The sequence below is a fragment of the Medicago sativa genome, chromosome 2 (assembly GCF_051527215.1).
Source record: "Medicago sativa cultivar Bolivia chromosome 2, Bolivia_mono, whole genome shotgun sequence".
Taxonomy (NCBI): Eukaryota; Viridiplantae; Streptophyta; class Magnoliopsida; order Fabales; family Fabaceae; genus Medicago; species Medicago sativa.
Window position 1 is genome coordinate 68,649,042 of NC_140750.1, and position 22,687 is coordinate 68,671,728.

General features: G+C 31.8%; 1 protein-coding gene and 1 long non-coding RNA gene across 4 annotated transcripts; one reads left to right on the forward strand and one right to left on the reverse strand.

Moving 5' to 3' along the window:
• Nucleotides 1-6,142: 6,142 nt before the first annotated feature.
• On the reverse strand, nucleotides 6,143-13,905 carry LOC146950075 (uncharacterized). Of its 2 annotated transcripts, none has more exons than XR_015027427.1 (3): nucleotides 13,459-13,905; nucleotides 10,954-11,029; nucleotides 6,143-6,408 (listed from the first exon to the last, which is right to left on the reverse strand). It is a non-coding gene; the product is annotated as an uncharacterized LOC146950075 (long non-coding RNA). The 2 variants fall into 2 exon arrangements; XR_015027426.1 differs by lacking the exon at nucleotides 10,954-11,029 and adding an exon at nucleotides 13,102-13,174 and having other exon boundaries at nucleotides 13,459-13,902.
• A 474-nt stretch (nucleotides 13,906-14,379) lies between these two features.
• LOC146950076 (uncharacterized) lies at nucleotides 14,380-16,536 on the forward strand. 2 transcript variants are annotated; one of them, XM_085741541.1, is made up of 5 exons: nucleotides 14,380-14,525; nucleotides 14,616-14,906; nucleotides 15,047-15,148; nucleotides 15,909-15,922; nucleotides 16,115-16,536. In XM_085741541.1, the coding sequence occupies exons 2-5, from the start codon at nucleotides 14,652-14,654 to the stop codon at nucleotides 16,389-16,391; spliced, it is 648 nt and encodes a 215-aa protein (XP_085597667.1). In that variant the 5' UTR covers nucleotides 14,380-14,525; nucleotides 14,616-14,651; the 3' UTR covers nucleotides 16,392-16,536. The 2 variants fall into 2 exon arrangements, with proteins under 2 accessions (XP_085597667.1, XP_085597666.1); XM_085741540.1 differs by having other exon boundaries at nucleotides 14,383-14,525; nucleotides 15,909-16,536.
• The last annotated feature ends 6,151 nt before the right edge of the window (nucleotides 16,537-22,687 follow it).

Here is a 22,687-nt window from a genome sequence, read left to right on the forward strand (position 1 = left end):
CATGTGTTTGTGATCCATGATGTGTGACTTCGTGATATTTTTTACTGTTTAAATGTGTATGCCACTGCATGTGAATCTTTTGGTGCTCTATTACTTGTTTTACAAGTTTTGTGTGTGAATAAATAATGGGGAATAAGCCTAACTTTTGTCCTAAATGCTTAACATGTTACACTCCTTTCATCCTCCTTGAGAAAACTGATTTGACACTCTTTGAGAACTTGTTAAAACATGAGGATTATAGGCCTTGTTCAAGCCTTGCATTGTTGTGAATCTTTTGGACTATTTCGCACTATTTTTGCCATGTTTGGTGGTATTTTTTCTTGCTTTTGCTATAATGATGTTTCATTGCTTTTATTTCTTGATATTATCATGTGCTACTAACTCTTTTTTGTTTCATGTTTCCTACATCATAAGCATTCCATATCTCATCTCCTTCTCCTTTTATTTTCCTACACTTTAAGATTCATGCAAAGCTTAGAATGTAAAAACTTAGGATTCTTTTTGTACTTTACTTTTATGCAATTTTAATTTCTTGCAAGACCATAGCATGTATCTAGGGTATGATGTAAAGGACAATGGACTCTAATGATGTACACCGACACAAGCACCGACACATGCACACACATCACTTTAGATGTATGGCTAGAATATGCATGTTTAGATGTATGTTTAGGATTGTATGTTTAGATGAATGCCTAGGATTTACACTTAGAAAAATCATTTTTCAAAAAAATACAAGCAATATCACTCAAATATTTTTCTTAATAAACCTTGGGATCAAAATCCCATTGAATTTTCCCTTTCTTTTCTTAAACAAAAATCTTAAAGAATTTTAATCATACTTAGACCTTTTTGCAAAACAATTAATCAAACCTCACATTTTCACAACCTTATGCCCTTGAGGCCTCTCCCTTTATTCTTTAAATTCCAATTTTCAAACTTAAAATCAACCAACAAAAACAAAAGCATTTTTTTTGGAAGAGAACTACGGTGGATTTGATCCCTTAAACGGGTACGTAGGCAAGGACAAAATTCCTTCAATTCAAATAAAATAAAATTTCAAGCACATTCTTCTCCCTCCAATTCTTCACTTAGAAACTTTTAGGTGTAAATATCACTTTCAAATAGCATTTAAAAACAAAGCGCGCGCATAGAAAATAAAGACGGTTCCTATAGGTTACTATAGTCGTTATGGGTGCCTAACACCTTCCCGTAGCGAAAACAACTCCCGGACCTCGATTCTCAAGGGTTTTGCTTACTTTTTCCCTTCCCAAGAAAAAATGAGATATCACCGGTTAAAAAGGTTCAAACTTAATCAAAGTTTGACACCCGAAAACCAAGATAAAACAACATCATAATTGTATAATAGAATAATTTGATGGAGGATACCTTTTAATCCACTAATTAATTCATATATATGCCATCAACCATAAAAATTAGGGTTAAATAATGTTTTGAAATACCTCCTCTAATTTTTATTTTTTTTAAACTCATATTCATTTAAAGATTCTATCAAAAACAACTTTAGTCCCATTTGACTGGATGCTACAGTAGATAAGTAGTCCAGTCGGATATGATTAGGGTTATTTTTTAGCGAATCTTTAAATTATAAGGTATGATTTAAAAAAAAATTATGGGGTTTTTCACAACTCGCTCAAATGACAATTACATTATTTAACCTAAAAATTACACCAGTGGCCAGAGAGTGAAATAAAGTACTACGGTCTACGGCTTTTGTCTTCTATTCAGCAAAAGGACGCATTTTCTGTGTTATATTATCTCCGTTTCTTTTAATACCAATCATGTTCTAAATTGTGGTTTTGATACAACGCAAATTGATCTTGACATATTGTAGAGAACTGCAAAAAAGTGCAGCAGATACAGCCACAATTACAGTTGCAATGTCATTGCAAAGACCTTTAAAACTAAAACCATTTAAACTGTAATACCTAATACTAACTAGTGACTAATGTAACTTAACACATTAGAGTTTTATGCAGCGGGAGCATAGTCATAATCACCATCGTCGTCATCAACACCTTCTATGTATGCAATTAGATCAGCAGAACCTGAATCTTCATTCCTCATGTAATAATTTCCTTTAATGCATTTTGTAGATGCATAACCTAACCAATCATTGTCACCTTCACCATATTTATCATGATTGCACTTTGGAGCAATGACCATGGAAGTCGATGTCATTTTGGTTGTGAGGCTGGCTATGTGGATTTAAACTGTGTGTTGATAAGAAGAAAATAGAATTAGCAATATATGATATGCTAGGGTACTAGTTGCGTGAGTTGAGTTGTGTTTGAGTTAGGATTGGAGAGTTTGTATGTTATATATAACACGAAAAAAAGTTGTTGGAGGTATTGTGCCTCAAGTAATCCACACAAGAAGTGTGTATGTTTGCTTAAGGTGTGAGCATGACTTAGTGCCTGCGTGTGTAATGGGATCTTGTGCAGCCACATTGGCATTTGTCTTTACACGTTGGAAAATAAGAAGAGAATCAAGAATAACAAAATAGAATGTTTGAGTGGATGCGTAAAATGTTTTGTCATTTTTTCTGTTTTTGGTTTAATGATTTTTTTGGACTGTTTGGAGTATTACAACTTGTTCAAACACGATATAGAAGATTACGATATTCGTGTGATGCTTTTTGTTTCTCTTTTAATTACTTTATCATATTTTGATTCCTTCATTTTAAAGGTAGGGTACCCTTAATTGTGTTCTAGCGTTTCCAATCACCCAAGGGGCAAAAACCCTCACAATTGCCCGTTAAGACTTTGTTTGGTAAAAAAGTAACAAACAATTTTCCTTTTTTTGAATAGGCCAAAGTAACAAACAATTTATAAAGTAGCTGATAATATATGAGCTTATAGGTCATAGGAGATAAGCTAGTAGATTAAATTTGTAGTGTTCATTAGCGGTTAAAGTAACTGGAAAAAAAAATGAAATGACATAAAACTATTCTCTTAATTAATATTTAATTTTTTCAATTAGGATACTAAGGATAGATTTGAGAAAAAAAATATATATATCATTGCGCCTTCTTTGACTTGATTTCGCCACTCCCTTTATTAGGGTTTGGGTTACTATGCTTTCTACTGGGTGGTGTTTATAGTGCTTAACACTTTCTTTCGCACATGATTTCCTTCTCTTTGTGTTGCATCCTTTTTGTTATGTCTTTAACATATAATGTCATCTTAAGCATGCATGACATCTTTGAAGATGAAGACGTTGAAAACGGAGTGAAAGAATGCCAGAAAATCGTGATAGTTAGTCTTTCATCCCAACGGTATTATACCGTTACAATCGTCTCTCACCTCATTCACAGCCTTTAAAAACTTGACTCCTATGGTTGCAACCTCAATTGAAGAAAAGACCTCGAATAAGCGCTCACATAAATAGCCATCATTCAAACTTTGTATTTACTTTGTATTTTGATCACTATAGTCACTTTGTGTTTTGATCACTTTGTCGCTGCTTGTTTTAATGTCTACATTGGTGCTTTTATGTTTTCTTGTTATGTTGTTTGTGTTTTAATGTTATTTTTAGTTTGTTTCAAGTTTGTACTTCATGTGTTTGTTGAAAGGAAAATGCTATACTTCCCGACAAAGAAGGTCACGAGACTATCACGATAGTTTAAAATAACTTTGTGGGCCACGTCTTTTATTTTCCATCAACCCATGTTTTACTATAAAGAACCAAAATCAACGGCTGCCATACTTTTGTGATCCCTTCGTGATGAATTTCCTCGCTGGAAATAGCATCACTGCTGTTGGAATGTTCGAGAACTCCATTTTAGGGTTTCATATTTTGAATACGAGGCTTGTTGTATTACCATAAATTTAACACCTCTCAATCTTATAAATGACTTGCTAACATGTGGTTGGATTGGTATTGTGAGAGACCACTTATAGTCAATATGAGGGAACAACAACAAATATTTCTTTCACATAGATGGATGACATTAAAGACTATGAATCTTATATTATGTTTTACCATGTGATGAAATAACACTCTTTTGTAATGATAAAAAGTAAAATAATACAAACGGAAAGAAAATGTTACTAATTAATTTCTAACTATATTAAACGACTACTAACTATATCTTCAATAGGCTGCAATATTAACTACTAGACTAATGTAAGTTAAAGCATTAGAGTTTTACGCGGCGGGAGCATAGTCATAACCACCATCATCGTCATCATCACCTTCCTTGTAAGATACATATGTATAACCAAACCAATCACCGTCACCTTCAGCACATGCATTCTGCTTGCACATTGGAGCAATGACCGTAAAAAAGGATTTCATTTTTTATTTAAGGCTGGCTATGGGAAAATTGTTTGCATGAAAAGAAGAAAATAGATATATATGAGATGCTAGGGTACCAGTTGTGTGAGTTGAGTTGTGTTTGAGTTGATATTGGAGAGTTTGTGTTATATTATATATATATATATATATATATATATATATATATATATATATATATATATATATATATATATATATATATATATATATATATATAACAAGAAGAGTTCTTGTTGGAGTTGCTTTATCACAGCAAACCACACAAGTGTGTATGCTTGCTTAAGGTGTGAGCATGGCTCGGTGCCTACATGTGCAATGGAATCTTGTGCAGCCACATTGGCATTTGTCTTTACAATTCAGCACAGACCTTGAAAAAAGCAGCAAAGAATCAAGAATCAAGCATATAAAGAATTTTTCCGATTCATTTAGCTAGGAATTTTTATTGGTTAGTCTTTATGTTTTGCCATGTCTTCTGTTTTGGGTTTGGAAATGTTGTCATTTCATGATCTTCTTTGGAAGTCAAAGATGCGGCGACGAGAGGAATAATTTTTCTTGGATCATAATTAATTTTGGGATATTACAACTTGTTCTAACAATCTATTCATGGGATCTTTTGCTTGTATTTTGATTCCTTTATTAGGTCAAGTCATTTCATTCATTTGAGTATACTTTCCCTTAAGCTGAAGATTTATTAATCTTCATCATCACCCAGACTTTTGGCACAAGAAGCTGGGCGAACCCTTGGTCGAACCACCAACTTTGATATTGTTGCGTCATGAGGGAAGCCCAAACGATTATTCACATTGGATCAATAACAACCACAAAAATGAGGGGACACTATATCTTTACTCAAAACCTTAAGTCATTGCATTTATGGTTTCTCTCACATAGATTTTGATTTTAACACTTACTTTTTCAATCCACTGTAGGACTTCTAAATCACCTCAGCCGTTTTATTCTATTAACATGTATTTTGGTTTAATTGTGTAATACTCCATAACATAATTATATGATATGATGTTGTGGATGTGTAACTGATTTCACCGATTTACTCATATGTATTAAATTTTGCTGTCGTTTTTGTTGGCCAAATGAAGGTGTACTTTGTTGATGGAAATATTGTGTCTTTGTGTAATTGTTGGTTATTCAATTGTTCTAGTTTCCCAGATCAAGCATGGCCTTCTCAATTATTTCTACCAGTTTTATTTTCGACTAACTTCTTCTTTTCTTCTCCTTCCTCCTCACCTATTGTACCACAACTTTATTTTCTACCACTTCCTTAAAATAAGAAGTCAACAATCCTCTAAAGCTCACTTTCCTCCATAACATCGTCATCTTCGTCAACAATGTCCTCCTCCCCGTCAATTTTTTCGTAGCATTATTGCATTGATCCTTTAGATTATTCGGAGTGTTGGCTTTAAACTCTTCGATTTGATTATCAACAAGTTTTTTGACTAGTTGACTAATTTGTACCTCTAAATTTTTTATGGAAGCATTAGTATTCTTATGATTTTGTGATGTCATGTTTGCCTGGGGATGTTGATATTGCTGCTAGGGGGATTGTCTCCGATTATGTTTGTATTTGACTAAGTGTTGTGATTTCATTGCACATTTTGTTTAAAATTTGATTTTCGTTTCTTTTAACACAAATTTGAATAAAAATTACTCTGATTTTTGAAAATAAACACAAAACCTATTAATAACAAATTGAGAATACAACTTATTAAATAAGAAAAGAAAATTTATTTTTGAATTACCACTTGTGCCTTTTCAAATTATGATATTTCTTTCTTCATGTAAAACATGTATAAACACCATAAACTTGTCATAATAGCATCCTATAGATTTGAGCCTCAAGTTTCTCTTTAGATGGAAGTGATGATTACCAAAATTGATTAAAATAATAATCAATGTTTTTATTTGAAATGGTAAAAATGATCAATTGCAACAACACACCAGGCTTTCCAAAACACCAGGAAGCGCCCTTAGGAAACCCACGTTTTTCGCAATCATGAGTGCACGTTTGTTTGACACATAACTCTACTCCATAGCAATACCTCCATGTAGGTAAGTGAGCATTTGATCCTTCTACAATCAATAGAATATTGTCAAATTTTGAATTCATAAATTTATTTTTATTTTATACACAACAAGTTCGGCATATTGTATTTAACATATTAGAACAAGCTATCCATATTGTACCAAAAAAAAAAAGAACAAGCTATCCATAAAAAAAAATTAAAACAAACTAGAATAATAGGCTAACACGATTATACTAATGTTCATTCAATATTTTAAAAATATTTGAGTACTTCATTTTTTTTCTTCGAGGAAAGAGTATTTCATTTCTTGAACAAATCAAAATGAGATATAATCATACTTACTTTAAAAGCTAATTAGGTCAAGCTATAACTTAACCCTAACCTTAATCCCACTTTCCCTCCCAAATCCTCAATTAATTATGTGTGGGGCCCATATAAGCTATAATCCCAATTTCAAATTTGAATTCGAGTTTTCCCTCCCATCATTGTGTTTGTTTCCAATGTCATGTCATCATTGTTGACTAACATCATCAATACTACATAACACCGTTAATCAAGGTGCCTTAATGACTTTGTCTGCCACATCTAAATTTGTTCATTTTTCAAAGAGACAGAATTAATTGCTGCTTTCTCTTTCATTTCTCCACATCTATGTCTCTAATAAGTCACAATTTCATCTATTGCTGAACATGAATGAGTTCATCTTGAAACCACATTTCATATCCTTTTCTCAAAATCAAAAACGTATCCAAACACTTCTGCTTTAAACCTACAAACTCTTGGGTCTGCAGTTTAGTGCTACGGTAGTCGTCTTGGCATTGTACACAGGTTAAACAAAAGTCAAATTTCATTCAACTTTCATTTATTTATAATTTGTACACAAAGTTATTGAACTTTAGAGAAGCCTTGACAATATTTCTTTTTTGTTCAATTTCTGATTTTTGGATTTTCCATTTGAAGATTTCGTCTTTATAGAAAATTGTATTATCGAGTTTCATATGCAATTGCATGCTTTGGAAGATCAAACATGTAAAAATATATGATGAACTTGCTGTTATGATTAAAATTTCCCTATTGAGAAGTGACAGTAACAATAATATATATCTTCTCTGCATGAACCGTCTAATTACGCATTTTGTTTGTTTCTAACATTGATATTTGTTTCTATCTATCACCAACAGTTCAAATCCAAAATGGTGAAGTGTGCAAGTGATCTGCATACATGTTTAAGTGTAGTGTCTTCTTTTCTTTTCTAAAGGTTATCATACAATGTTATTTTTTCTTCAAAAAATTATATGTTCTGTTTCTTGCATATGTTTGAGTGCAGGGTCTTTGAGATCACTTAAATGTTTGTTTGCAGGGTCATTGAGAGCACTTAAATGTTTAAATTGCATATTTCTTCATTTTAAATATCCTCTTTTCTAAAAAATAATGTATACGGGAAATAGAACTTCAGTTTGTTACCACATACTTATAATTTTGTAGACACAATTAGAATAAAGGAACTTGCTAACTGAATATAATATTTACTATTTTTATTTGTGATTTTTTTTCACACTTCCAATTTCACTTTTAGTTACATCACAATTTACTAAAACTATTGAATAAATTTTATGTTCTCAAGTTCAAATCTCAAGCAATTCAAGCATCTTAGATGATTAGTCTAATACAAGCTTATTCTCTATATGAATAAAAATGACCATGCATGCTTCATGCTTTCTAATATAGAGAAACGTTTCTAGAACAGATTGGTTAATCTTGCATCGGCGTTCAACTCTAAAATTTACACTAAATATATGAATGTTTTGAAACTCAACTCACTTGCAATTTACACACTGTCATTCTGTCCTAGATTAACATGTCATGTCTTGAGGAATTTATCTCGACAAGCAACAAGCAAGAGACAGCAATTCAAGCAACAATTGGTGTTGTAGTTTTCATATTAGATTTTCGGTTGATGTTGTAGTTTTTCTTAGAGTGTCTAGGTAATTGCTATGTAAATAATTATTGATCGATCTCATTTTGTTTCAGAAGTGTGATTGTATTCAGGATAATTTGACATAATTTATTTGATTTGTGTGGATTTTGTTCATGTTATTTTTTTTTTGTCACTTCTTGAACTTTCCATTTGTCATTGTTTTTTTTTTATTTTAAATTTCATGGTGTTGAGGTTTCTTGAAATTCCCAAGTTTGGTCTATTTTCCTTTCTTATTTTGTTACGTTAGTTTATTTGGGTCATAAATGATAAGTATACACGTTTTTCTCAATTGTTGCTCATATGTTTGAAGTGTTCCTAACTTAATATTTGTATTACTTATATTTTATTCGTTTAACACATTTATTACTTATATGAATTAATTAACTAAATTTGAATTTTTTTAGGGTCATTTGGTAATATTAAAGAGGAAAAGACGAGGATGATGAAGTGAACATATATCATATCATTACAAGTTGTATTTTGTAAATTTAATGTCGTCGATAGGCAAGTTATAGGACTGTAGCTACAAGAGTTTTACAAATTTACTACACCTGCCTCTGACAATTTATGTAATTCTTCTTTTTACAAATATGTTTCTCATAATGCTAACTTATAAACAAGATGTATTCTCAATTGACAATTTTTCATGAATACATTTTTGGGTGATCATGAATATATTTTTTGAGTGCACTGCTATGTGTTGTTGAGGATACTAATAAGCTATGGGTTATCTCTCATATACTCAAAGATGTCTATGTAAATGAAGTGGGGGAGAATTCAAAACAAGATACAATAAGAGTTGTATAAATTGCAAAGATAAGGTTTAAAAGAAAAACCATGATTTTTTTTATTGCTAAGATGAATTTAATCTTTCTTTTTATTTCCGTGATAATTTTTTAATGTCTGAGTAACACAAAGATATTTTGTCTTCCATTCTCGCTCACCATGTCAGCTTCTATCTTGCAAATTTCATAGCAATTGATTTATATTGTTAGCTATTATCTTATTATTGTGATGCAAGTTAAGTTGTACATGCTTTATCATGGTGTCAAACTTTCTTTAAGAGAATTTCTAACATTGTTATCATGTTTTGCTATTGGAATACAACACAAAGATGTCATAAATGAAAATTTATGATTTGTAATTTAAAACAGAAAATTTTAACCGGATATATTAACTAAGTTATGTTAATGAAGATTGGCTCATTTAATAAGGAATTGGCGTAAGGCTTGGATCGTGTTTCGAAGGAGTCAATTTTTGTTTGTTTTATTTGCAATCACTATTAACAAGAGTTACTTTAAGAGAAGGGTTGAATACGTAAAAAAAAAAAGGGTTGAAGAAGTTGATAACGGATGATGAAAGTAAAATGTACGGTTTTCAAACTATATTAATGTCAAGATGATATGACTAATGTAATACATTTTTATCATGTGACTATTTTACATTCCATTTTTTTTATTATGATATAACTTATTCGCACATGTTTTAGTCGGTAGGACCCGTGCGGAGCACGGGTCGATGGTCTAGTATAAACAATGGTGAATCACCCCACACAAGGCGGGAAAAGGAGAAACACCAGCAAAATTTATAATGTCAAGGTGCTAAAAACAAAGCATTAACCAATCAAACAATCTAAAACACACAGTACTTCATTTCTATTAATACTCTATCGTTTTTAAAAATTAAATTGGTAAAACATAAAAAGGATAAAAAATTGATTATTATCTTAATTTTTAAAAATTGTCGGTAAACTAAAATCAACATTTTCTCTTCAAGGGTAGAACAAAAACCAAATTTTGGTATCTAAAGAAAGAAAAAGCAAAGAAAACTGAATTATAAACACATAATTACTGAAACCCTTCTATAAGGTTCAACAAACAAATTTAATCGTGAGTTTAGCTCAGTTGGTATACCATATAATTTATATAAGGTCTGGGGTTCGAACCCCCGGTCACCATCCAAAAAAAAAACAATAAAATTTTAGGTCAAATACCTCTTTTTATCCTTTAAGTTTGACAAAAATACTAAGTTAGTGTTTTTTTAAGTTTCAATTAACTTTTTTAAGTTGTTAATTTAATTACCTTTTTAATACCTATTTGAAACTTAAAAACTCACAAAACATCAAATAGGTGCATTAAATTAACAAGGATTAATTTAAAAGTTAAAAAACATAAAGGACTAACCCAGTATTTTTGTTATACTTAAAAGATCAAAAGAGGTATTTCACTTATGTTTTAATATGTTATGAAACGAAAACAAAACCTTGGTTGTTGTTTTGTATGCAATCTTAATTTGAAAATCTAAAACTCAAATAAATATATATCAATTATATTTTCTGACAAAACACTATTGAAAAGAGATTATGTCTCCATGATTCCCATTGTGATAGGAGATATCTTTAAATCATCATTACGTTTTCAAAATTTATACTTGTCGAACAATTTTCTATATAACATATATTCTCAATTTTTGTACCCAAATATATTCTCAAGGTTAACGTTAGAACATAATTTCCATTTCAATCTCCTTGTGTACAAATTAGAATTACATTATAAATTAATCTGTAAAAATACATGGAAATATAGGCTACCAATAAATAAATAAATATGTTACCTGCTGTAGCGAACAAAAAAGCAATGCATAGAGTTGCAATGAAAAAATGCAGGCGGTTGGTGCCGATTGCCATGTTCTGTTCAAATGTGAATCAAAGAAGAAGCTATTTATTAAGTGTTGTTTTTGGATTTCCAAACTATTGTATTTGGATTTCCAAATTCTATTATCTACCGAAGTTGTTACTAGGTTGAGTCACGACCAGGTCGCTCTCTTTAAGACGTTTCGTGGCACTACCCAAAGTTGTGCAAGGTAGACTATCAACCACGCCGCCTCCAGGATAAAACAAGTCCAGCTACAACTGTGCGGTTAACTACTGCACCGTAGTAAACCGTTCGAGAATTACACCTTCAAATATGGTACTAAGACCACTCTTTAATACTGAAACCACTTTAATATGGTATTGTTACCACTCTGTTATGGTGCTGAGACCACTCAAATATGGTGTTTCCACCATTCTAACCTTTAAGTTCTCCAAACTATCAACATGGTACTATGACCACTCAAATATGGTGTTACCACCATTCTAATTAAATAGAAAATTATTGAAATAATTTATATACTGTTAAGATCATTCTTAATTCCGACGGGACATTAGTATTACGAAAAGGGACTATGATCTTAATAGTACTCTATATTCCGAAGGGACTATGAACTTAAGACCACTCTTAATTCCGAAGGGACATTAAACCGAAGAAGGGACTATGGTCTTAAGAACACTCTTAAAATATGGTTCAATCGATTGATCGAAGCCACTCGATACGGTACGTAACCGCTCTATTTGAAACCGAAAGGGACAGAAAGGAGTAGAAGCAGAAGAAACTTGTTAACACAAGTCGGAGGGAGAAGAGAAGAAAAGAATTCCCGACAACTCAATGAAATTCTTTTCGGTGTGTGGAATGCACTGTGTGAGCTCTCTATTTATAGAGAAAATTCACAACTAATAAGTGAGAAACTTTGGGAACAAGTAATATGAGAAACTTTGGGAACAAGTAACATATTACTTTGCGATTAAGTAATTCACATATTAGATCTAGTACAAAAATATCTTAATTGAGTACTAAAATATATTAAATTTAGTACAAAAATATATTATATTATGTACCAAAATATTTTAGCAAAACTTGGGGACTAAGAAAGCACTTTCTAATAATGATTAAATTAATTATTTAATTTATCATTTCCAAATAATAAAATATATATATCAATATATATTTTTCTCTAGTGCTTATGTACCCCCATTAATTAGAGATACACCCCCACTATATAAACACTACTAATGTGTGTGTTCCATCCGATGTGGGACTTCCACTTTTTTCAATTCACACAACACTAGTTTTACCCAACATGGGAATTTGTGTTTATAGTCTTTTTACTCAATTTCCACACATGTTCCAACATTAAGTTTTCTAAACAAGATGTGAACTTTACCTGCACATTCAAACAAGATGAATCAATAAAATTTATGCAAGGTCTGGGGTTCGAACCCCCGGTCACCATCCAAAAAAAAACAATAAAATTTTAGGTCAAATACCTCTTTTTATCCTTTAAGTTTGACAAAAATACTAAGTTAGTGTTTTTTTAAGTTTCAATTAACTTTTTTAAGTTGTTAATTTAATTACCTTTTTAATACCTATTTGAAACTTAAAAACTCACAAAACATCAAATAGGTGCATTAAATTAACAAGGATTAATTTAAAAGTTAAAAAACATAAAGGACTAACCCAGTATTTTTGTTATACTTAAAAGATCAAAAGAGGTATTTCACTTATGTTTTAATATGTTATGAAACGAAAACAAAACCTTGGTTGTTGTTTTGTATGCAATCTTAATTTGAAAATCTAAAACTCAAATAAATATATATCAATTATATTTTCTGACAAAACACTATTGAAAAGAGATTATGTCTCCATGATTCCCATTGTGATAGGAGATATCTTTAAATCATCATTACGTTTTCAAAATTTATACTTGTCGAACAATTTTCTATATAACATATATTCTCAATTTTTGTACCCAAATATATTCTCAAGGTTAACGTTAGAACATAATTTCCATTTCAATCTCCTTGTGTACAAATTAGAATTACATTATAAATTAAATTTTAAAAAATACATGGAAATATAGGCTACGAATAAATAAATATGTTACCTGTCGTGAACAAAAAAGCAATGCATAGAGTTGCAATGAAAAAATGCAGGCGGTTGGTGCCGATTGCCATGTTCTGTTCAAATGTGAATCAAAAAGAAGCTATTTATTAAGTTTTCTTCGTAAATGACTATAATAATTTTGTTTAACTACAATAAATTAAAATTAGGTTACCTGAATTACTGTATTAATTTTGTTTGGTCGTAACAATACCAAAAAAAAAATCTAACATTTAGTTTAATCAACTTAAACTCAAAATCATCCAACACAAACCAGCCTGACTCTAAATTATTTCATTCAAAAAAAACAAAAAAAAAAACAAGAGAAGTTAAAATCAATATAATGTTATAGGAAACTTACACGTTTGAGTTTCACGCTCGGGATAAAATCTAGGATTGAAGATGTTCCGAATAGAAGAACAGAACGAAGAGAAGGAATCATATCACTTATAATAACCTTAGGTCGAAAACAGAGAAGGAATTCACCACACAGAGAATAAGTGGTGAGCAGAGGCAGTGAAAAATTGAGAAGTGGTGAACAACGGAGGAGGTCGTGAACAAGATGTGAACTCTACCTGCACATTCAAACAAGATTAATCAATCCTAATAAACAAACCCAATGCTTTAATCAACTAGAAACAAATACTAAAGTAACCCATAAAAGTATATTAATATATAAGGGTTAAATATTTTTTTTGTCTCTATAAATATGTCAACTTTTCGTTTTAGTCCCTCTAAAATTTTCCTTCAACTTTTAGTCCCTATAAAATTTTCAATCACTACTTTTGGTCCCTATTTTTAATTTAATTTTTGTATTTTTTTTTAATGAAATTGTGCAGAAATGCGTAAAATATTCTATAAAAAATTCCCAAAGAAAATTAGAATTTTTCAAATTAAATATGAATTTTTAACCGTTAAAAATATAAAAATTCATATTAAATTCATGTTTTGTTAAAAAATTCCAATTTTTTTTTGGAGTTATTCTTATAATATTTTGAATTTTTCTGAAAAATTTTATTAAAAAATATGAATTCTACATATGAGTTTACTTTAAAAGAGGGACTAAAAGTGAAGATTGAAAATTTTATCATATTACCTACATACTTATGAGTTGATTGATGATGGTGGTGGAGAGGTGATTGATGATGTTTTCCCGGATTATCCGAGAGATTCTCATGGTCGATTCATGTTAAAACCTAGTGGAAACTCGTAAGTATTATCATATTACCTACATACTTCAATTTCAATTATTTTATGTATATTTTAAGTTGTAGTAATGTTTAATTATGAGTTTTTATCAGCTTTTTACCTTGCAAACCGGCTGCTGAAGCTATCAGAGCCATCATCCATAACTGCTATCATAAATTTTGGAAGACATATGGTGATGTGAATGAGAATGAGAAAGAGCGCTGGTTTAGGCTCTTTGAGGTTACTTCAAATCTATATCATAATTTTTATTTTATTTCATATGCGCATTTGTTATAGTATACTAATTTTCTTTAATATGTTATAATGCAGGGTAAGTGTTCTTGGAAAGCCGAGTATCATGATATAATGCGGCGTAATTTTCATATTAGAGCTTCTGCGCGTTTTTCGGATTTGCTTAGAAGAGCCCGTATTCGGTTTGAGGAGACAAGAAAGCGACCACATTGGATTGGCCCGCCTATCTTTGATGACTTGGTTAAGTACTGGGCATCTCAGGAGTTCAAGGAAAAATCAGAGAAAGCAAAGAAGAACCGGGCATCGGAAAATGGAGGATGCATTCACACTGGTGGTTGCTTAAGCAACGGAGAGCATGTTGAGCGTTTGGTAAAAATAATAAACTTTTAATTATTTTTTCGTATCATATTTAAATTTGATTGTTTTAAATCAACACTACTAAATTTATGCATTTGACCATAAAATTTAATGTTTAATTAATTGATGATTTTATTTCTTGTGACAAATAGGCTAGGAGGTTACGTCGGGATCCGTTTATTAACGAGCTTCACGACAAAACGCACAAAAATAGCTCCGGCCAATACTGCGATGAGCGTGCTAGGAGAGTGCAGGTAATCTTTGATAATTATATGTCACATTTTAGGCGTTAATGTTATTATTCTTTACATGAAATGTTTACGTGTCGCGAGTGCTGCATTTTTGTCCCCTGTTGTTTCCTGTGTTGAGGCTGACTGTGTGTCCTGTGTTGAGGCTGACTGTGTTTTCTACTGGCGTGCGTATCAGCTTCTGTTGTGCTGGTTTTAGCCTATGTATTCTTTCAACTTTATGTGTCTATAAAATGTCATGACTGGAAAATTATAACTGCTGGGAATCCAGGTTTGCCAGTGTCTTCAGCAACTTATCATGTGACATGATGAAATCTGGGAGCATGAACTATTAATAGTTTGACAACCATGTATCTGTTTAATCAGTTTTAGTTGCAGAACAGAATAGAATTCGTATCATGAAATTATAGGGACTAATAAGCACTTTAGTCTAAATAATAATATAAACTGATAACAGTAAAGGCTTTCCCCCCTATATATGCAGCTTATTGCTCAATAGAAAACGGTTGCAAATAAACACAAGTATGACAAGTTGGTGCCTTTAATAAAAGATGACACTATTTCATAACCATATTTATATCCATTCATCAATGTGTTATAGAAAAGTAAACAGATTGTTAACTTACCCATAGGTCCAGTCCATGTTTCTCTGCTATAATCTATCAAGTCTTTCATACTATTTACCACTTCTGATATCTGCAACACAGAAAATAACATAAAACTTTGTCCAGTGGTGTCATTAACTATTTTGTTATTATTTGAACAGGAGGAGTATGACCGGCAGCTGGCTGAGGCTATTAAAAATGGGTCAACTGTTGATCACACTTTGTCCTTCCGCACTTGGACAAAAGTTGCTGGTGAGAAAAAGAAAGGAAAGCTATATGGTCTTGGAAACTTAGCTGCTAACTACCGGAAGGGTAGTGTTGCGTCAACCCTAAGACTTAGCCTCAACCATGGTGAAGGATCCTCCCAGCAGCCTGAGCTGACGCCGGAGATGCGGGAGCTTATACATAGACTGACACAAGAGCAGTTTGCACAGCAGATGGCGAGTCAAGCAGCCGTTGTGCAAGACTTGCTTAACCGCCAAAGATCATATGAGGAGCAGCTGGCTCAGTTTAGGCAAGCGCAGGCTCAAGATCCCTATCACACTAGAGCACCGGTTTTAAGTCCCAATGTTGACCCTTATCCGGTTGATAGAGATGAGGAGGATAGAGATGAGGAGGATGATGAAGATGATGAGGAGGATTGAAGTCCCACTGTTATGATATATTCTATCTTGCCTTTATCTATTTAATTTCTTGGTCGGTAATATTTGGGGAAGTTTCTTAACTTCCCTGTACAATTTCTATCAATTTGATACTTATGTAATATTTTGCACAATTTTAATTTCAATGCTACAGGACTTATTATTTTATGTGTGCTATTACTTTAATTTGCATTGTTAACTTCTTTTTCTAAACCAATTAAATTAAAATAACATTTTAAAAACGTTTTTTAAATATTTTTTATTATTAAATCAATTTTTAAAAAGAAATAAAAAACAATATAAAAATGTTTATTTTAAATATTTTAATAATTAAATTTAATTAATTTTCGAAAAGAAAATTAAAATTCTTTTTTAAAATTATTTTAAATATTAAATTTTAATATTATTATTTTTTAAACGAATAAAAAATGTTTTTTAAAAATTAAACGAACACAATTTGCCAGGGGTTAACCCCTGGCAAAGTCCCTGACATGTTTTGAAAAAGACTGATGTGATGCTGACACATCTGCAAAAGCCTGTATTGAGTAGAGAATGCGGCAGAGCAGACTGCAATTATGCAGGTACATTTTGCCAGGGGTTGTGCCAGGGCCTTTGCCAGGAGCGCATTTGCCAGGAGCTAAAGCCCTGGCAGGGCCATTTGCGATGAGCGGATTTGCTGGGTATTCTGCTCTTGGCAAAACTCCTGGCAAACGTCCATTTGCCAGGGCTTTCTGCATTTTGCCAGGGCTTCCGCCCCTGGCAAAATGCAAGATTTCTTGTAGTGTGTGTTGATAAGAAGAAAATAGAATTAGCAATATATGATATGCTAGGGTACTAGTTGTGTGAGTTGAGTTGTGTTTGAGTTAGGATTGGAGAGTTTGTATGTTATATATAACACGAAAAAAAGTTGTTGGAGGTATTGTGCCTCAAGTAATCCACACAAGAAGTGTGTATGTTTGCTTAAGGTGTGAGCATGGCTTAGTGTCTGCATGTGTAATGGGATCTTGTGTAGCCACATTGGCATTTGTCTTCACAATTCAGCTTACACGTTGGAAAAGGTAGCAAAGAATCAAGAATGACAAAATATAATGTTTGAGTGGATGTAGAAAGTGGAACGAAATGTTGTCATTTGATGATATTCTTTGGAAGCCAATGACGCGGCGACGAGAGTAATAATTTTACTTGGATCATATTTAATCTTGGGGATAGTATAACTTTTATAACACTATACACTCAAGGGGAAAAACTCTCAAACTCTTGGGTCAAGAGTGAAATTCGGAGGATTATCCGCATTTGAACCAAATTATTTCATACATTTGGATTCTTTGTCGAGTCATACAATTCAAATACACTACAACTAAACTCGAAATCTTTAGGTATTTGATTTATGAATTCTCTCGATTCGGAGGATAATCCGCCACAATAATGACGTGACGATGCCTCTAGCAACGATGTGTAGAAAATCTTTGCATTTTGTTTTAGTCTTTAGTTTATTCTTTTAATGTTAAAACAGATAAAATAAAAATGAGTAAATTGGTGTACGTAGCTGTGCAGGTTGTGCAAATTCGTCAAAAGAGGGTGTTGTGCCGTGCCATATAGCACAACTATTGAAAAAATTAAACATTAATTAGGTTTGTAGGTCCAAATTGATCCTTTAAATCAGAAAATATATGCATCATTATTTTTTTCATCAAACTCGGTTAGATAGTGTTTGTGTGGACTTTTAATGTTAGGTTGATAAAGGTCCAAGTTCACCGTTTTCAAAATTAGGATTCATGGATATATTATTCAATCTTGATTTGAAAGAAAATTGATCGATTACTTGATTTATTTTGTTGTTGATGAAATATTTTTCTCTAAAATTAAGCTTAAAATTAAAAAACAAGAAGATAAAAGCGTGGGTAAGTAATCATATTTGATGTCATAAGCATTTTTGGACCTACCACATCCATGTTAAATGGATCATAAACACTTTTTTTAATGAAGTTAATAGAAAAAAGGCTAATAGTGTAAATATTACATGATTTAAAAAACCAATTTATGACAAAAAAAGACTTTAAAGGCTAACTTATTATAAACATCTAATTTAAAGGACCATAAAAGATATTTGACCTATTAATTAAGAACATAGTTTTAGTAAACCACTATTCTTTTTTTATATTTTCTAGTTATTTTAACCGCTAATTTTATTAAACGCTAGAAATTTAATCCACTTATCTCCTATTATAAACTCATATATTACCAACTAGTTTATCAACCATTTTTACTTTTTTACCAAACAAAGTCTCAATGAGCTATTGTGAGCAGGGGTGTAAGGGTTCGGTTTGGATTGGTTTTCAGTCAAAAAAATGTCTGAATCGATGAATCTTTCATCGATTTGGATTGGTTCGGTTTTCACTGTTATTCAAAAAAGAAACCGAACCAAACTAATTGGTTTGGTTTGGGTTGGATTGGTTCGGTTTATCGGTTTATTTAAAAATACAATTAAAAAAATTCATATTTTCACAAAATATTTCATAGAACTTTGTATAATTGTATTTCATATTTTGTTTTTTCATGTTATCTATTTTTCAACCAACTTTTTATAACTAACCTTATTCAATATTTCATACATATGATCCAAGATTCATTCATCCATCATTTTTCAAAAACAACTTCATCAAATTCAAATATTTCAATCGTACGTGCATCATTCATCAACAAACACTAAAATTAGTTTTGAATTGACTAGTGTTAATCTCTAATATTTTTAAATCCCTAAAACTTATAAAATTATTTCTGAACCAACAAATAAAAAGTCATGCATACATGTGTGAAACTTTTCTAGGGATACACTTTTTATGGAGTAGTATATATATTTTATAGTTTTATTTCAATTTTTATCAATACACATTAGTGACGTCACACACGATCAAAATTTTACGCAAATCACAAATGCTTTCTTTTTTGAATGGCTTTTTCTAATCTTCACTAAACAATGACATATTACGTATCGTGTATAAATCAATGGCATAGAAAATGAACATGGAAAACAATGAAATATAATGAGTATAAATCAATGGCATAAACATGATAAAATTAACCAAGAGATGAACGATCTCTGCGGTGTACGGTGGCGATGAACAATGTGTTTGGTGTGGTTGACGACTATGGTTTCTTTTTTAGTAGAAATGAAAGAGTATGACTGATGAGATGAGATGAAGATGAGAGAAAGTGAATGAATTAAAAAGTATTTTATGTTTAATTTTGGGTCTAACCATAAGTTTGTGTGAGGTAAGATAATATTAGTAAAATAAGGAGTGTGGTTATCATCGGATTGGTTCATCGGTTTCACGGATCTCGAAATGAAAAACCATGAACCAAACAAAACTAGATCGGTTTTGATTGGTTCGGATCGGTTTCAAACTGAACCAAACATGGTCGGATATTTGTTCGGTTTGGTTCGATTTGGACTTTCGATTTCGTTGGTTTTGTCCGAACCACTTACACCACTAGTTGTGAGAGTTTTTGCCCCTTGGGTGATTGGAAAAGCTAGAACCCAAGTAAGGGTCCCGTACCTTAAAATGAAGGAATCAAAATACGATAATGTAAATAAAAGAAAAACAAAAGCATCACACGTGTTTGAACAATTTTTATACTCCAAAGTCCAAACAGTCCAAAGAATCATCAAACCAAAAACAGAAAAAATGACAAAACATAAAGGGCAATAAAAATTCCTAGCTAAATGAATCGATTAACTCCACTTTCCACATCCAACACTTTATGCTGTATGTTCCTAACCATTCCACTCAAACATTCTATTTTCTCATTCTTGATTCTTTGCTGCTTTTTCCAACGTGTGAGCTGAATTGTAAAGACAATTGCCAATGTGGCTACACAAGATTCTATATACACATGTAGTCACGTAGCCATGCTCACACCTTAAGCAAACATACACACTTCTTGTGTGGTTTACTTGTGGCACAATAACTCAACACTTTTTTCATGTTATATATAACACACAAACTCTCCAATCCTAACTCAATTAGCATATCATATAACTAATTCCATTTTCTTCTTTTCAACACACACTTTTCACATAGCCAGCCTCAAAACCAAAATGACATCCATTTCCATGGTTATTGCTCCAAAGTGCAAGCAGCATGTATATGGTAAAGTTGACAGTGATTGGTTTGGTTATACATGTGTATCTTGGATTGAAGAAGATTATTGCAATGGAGATCGAGGCTCATACATGGAAGGCGATGATGACGATGATGGTGGTTACGACTATGCTCCCGCTGCCTAAAACTCTAATGTGTTAACTTACATTAGTCTTCTAGTTAGGGTTATAGCATATTGAAGATATAGTTAGTAGTAGTCGTTTAATATAGTTCGAAATTAGTACTTAACTAATAGTTTGTTAATGCCTATAAATAGGCTTGATGTCATTATAATTGTACTGCTTTTTTCCATTTCTAACATTTTACTTTTATCAATACAAATGAGTGTTAAGTTTTGAATAATGATACTTGGCACGAAAATAATTTCACGCAAAACACACGAGTTAGTCTATAGCTCACGCAGGTTCCATTTTAATTCCAACTCGCCTCATGCAATAATAGGAATTGCGAAAGCTGTGGTGCCTCCGGTGGAGAAAATTCATTAATCACCATGACTACACAAAGTTTATTTTAACATCATGCGTGATTATCAGTTTGTAACCAAAGGTAGAAATTTGTAAATCTGCATAAAAGAATCCAAACCACTATCCCCTCTTATCTCATTCCCTTGTTCTCAGTCATAAATTCTGTAAAATTAATAGACTTATTTGGTTTCAAACTTGAACAATGCATAAGAGCTTGCAAAAGAGTTTCCCTGTATAATTTTTCTTTGGACTGTGTCATCAATTTCACTTCAATGGTTAGTTAATTTCTCGTTTTTACTTGAAACGTTTCATTTCTCAAGGTGTTGGTATTAAGGTTGGTGGCTGAAATTACGTACTTACGTTGCAGAGGTGAAGTCGTCAATGACACAGGATGCACATGCCGAATTTCAAAAGTAACTAGGTGCAACATGCTGTGGTGGCTAAAACGGCCCCTAACTTGTGGGTTTATAAGTTTGTGAGCTTCTTTCAGTGTGTCATCCATCGTTGGTGCGTTTTGTGCGAAAAATATATTTGCACCATATAGCACTCCTCAAATAATAAACACATAAACTAAGTTGTGCAATTTGCACGAAAAAACTTTCCGTACACTTTATCATTCCCCGTTTTTCAATTAGGATACAAGAATAAAATTGAGAAAAATATTACATCATTGTGTCTCCTTTGACTCGGTTTGCTTCGCCACTCCGTGTACTAGGGTTTGGGTTTCTATGATTTATGTTGGTTCGTGTGTATAGTGCTTTAAAACAATATTTGGATTTCTACTTCTCTATAAATAAACCAAGACCACAACTATAGCTTTATCCGATCTTCAACCTCAGAAATATTAGTTATTTTCCAGTTTAAAAAATTTGTTACACTCTCAATTATAAATTCAAAAGGGAGTAATTTTTGTTTTTGAAATCAGAAACGCTAATTTAAGTTTATATGAAATCTTCAAATTCAATCTATGTAGTTATAATATTCTTGAAATTCGACAAAAAAAAAATTATTCTTGAAATTTGACTGATGAGAAAATTCCTTCAAAAAATATTGATCTTTCAAAAAATATGAAAGATTTCACCATTTTTCTTTATATTTTCCACCCCATAAGTCTTCTCATCCACTCCAAAATCCCAAACAGATATTAAGGATGAGCGCAGAGTGCTCTTAAATATTTAAATATTAACAATCATCATATATAGTAGAGATAGTAGAGTAATTTGATAGTGGATACCTTTTAATAAAACCATATAAGTATATATGCCAAACCCGAAGAATGAAATAAAATATTGTGTTCTTGTTCCGCGGTCGGAAAAAAGACACACTCTTTTTTCTCTTTAATAAGTATCTCCGTTTCTTTTGATACTGATCATCATGTTCTAAAATACGGTTTGCAAACAAATGCAACCGATATGTTAGAACCATTAAAACTGTCATGATATGCGAAGAAACATGGATAATTAAGAAGAGTTAAAACTTAGCACACTTTTGTATTGATAATGTTAGAAATGGAAAGAAAAAAACGTGGTACAATTATAATAACCTCAAACCTATTTATAGGCACTAACAAACTAATAGTTCTCAAAAAAACTATATCGTCAATACGTTATAATACTAACTAGTTAGTGACTAATGTAAGTTAACACATTAGAGTTTTATGCAGCGGGAGCAT

Bases quoted from the DNA above. Each gene is read 5' to 3' on its own strand.
- LOC146950076 (XM_085741540.1), top strand. From the start codon at position 14,652: ATGCGGCGTAATTTTCATATTAGAGCTTCTGCGCGTTTTTCGGATTTG. The intron at 14,907-15,046 runs GTAAAAATAATA...TGTGACAAATAG, and splicing joins GAGAGCATGTTGAGCGTTTG to GCTAGGAGGTTACGTCGGGA. The intron at 15,149-15,908 runs GTAATCTTTGAT...TTATTTGAACAG, and splicing joins AGCGTGCTAGGAGAGTGCAG to GAGGAGTATGACCGGCAGCT.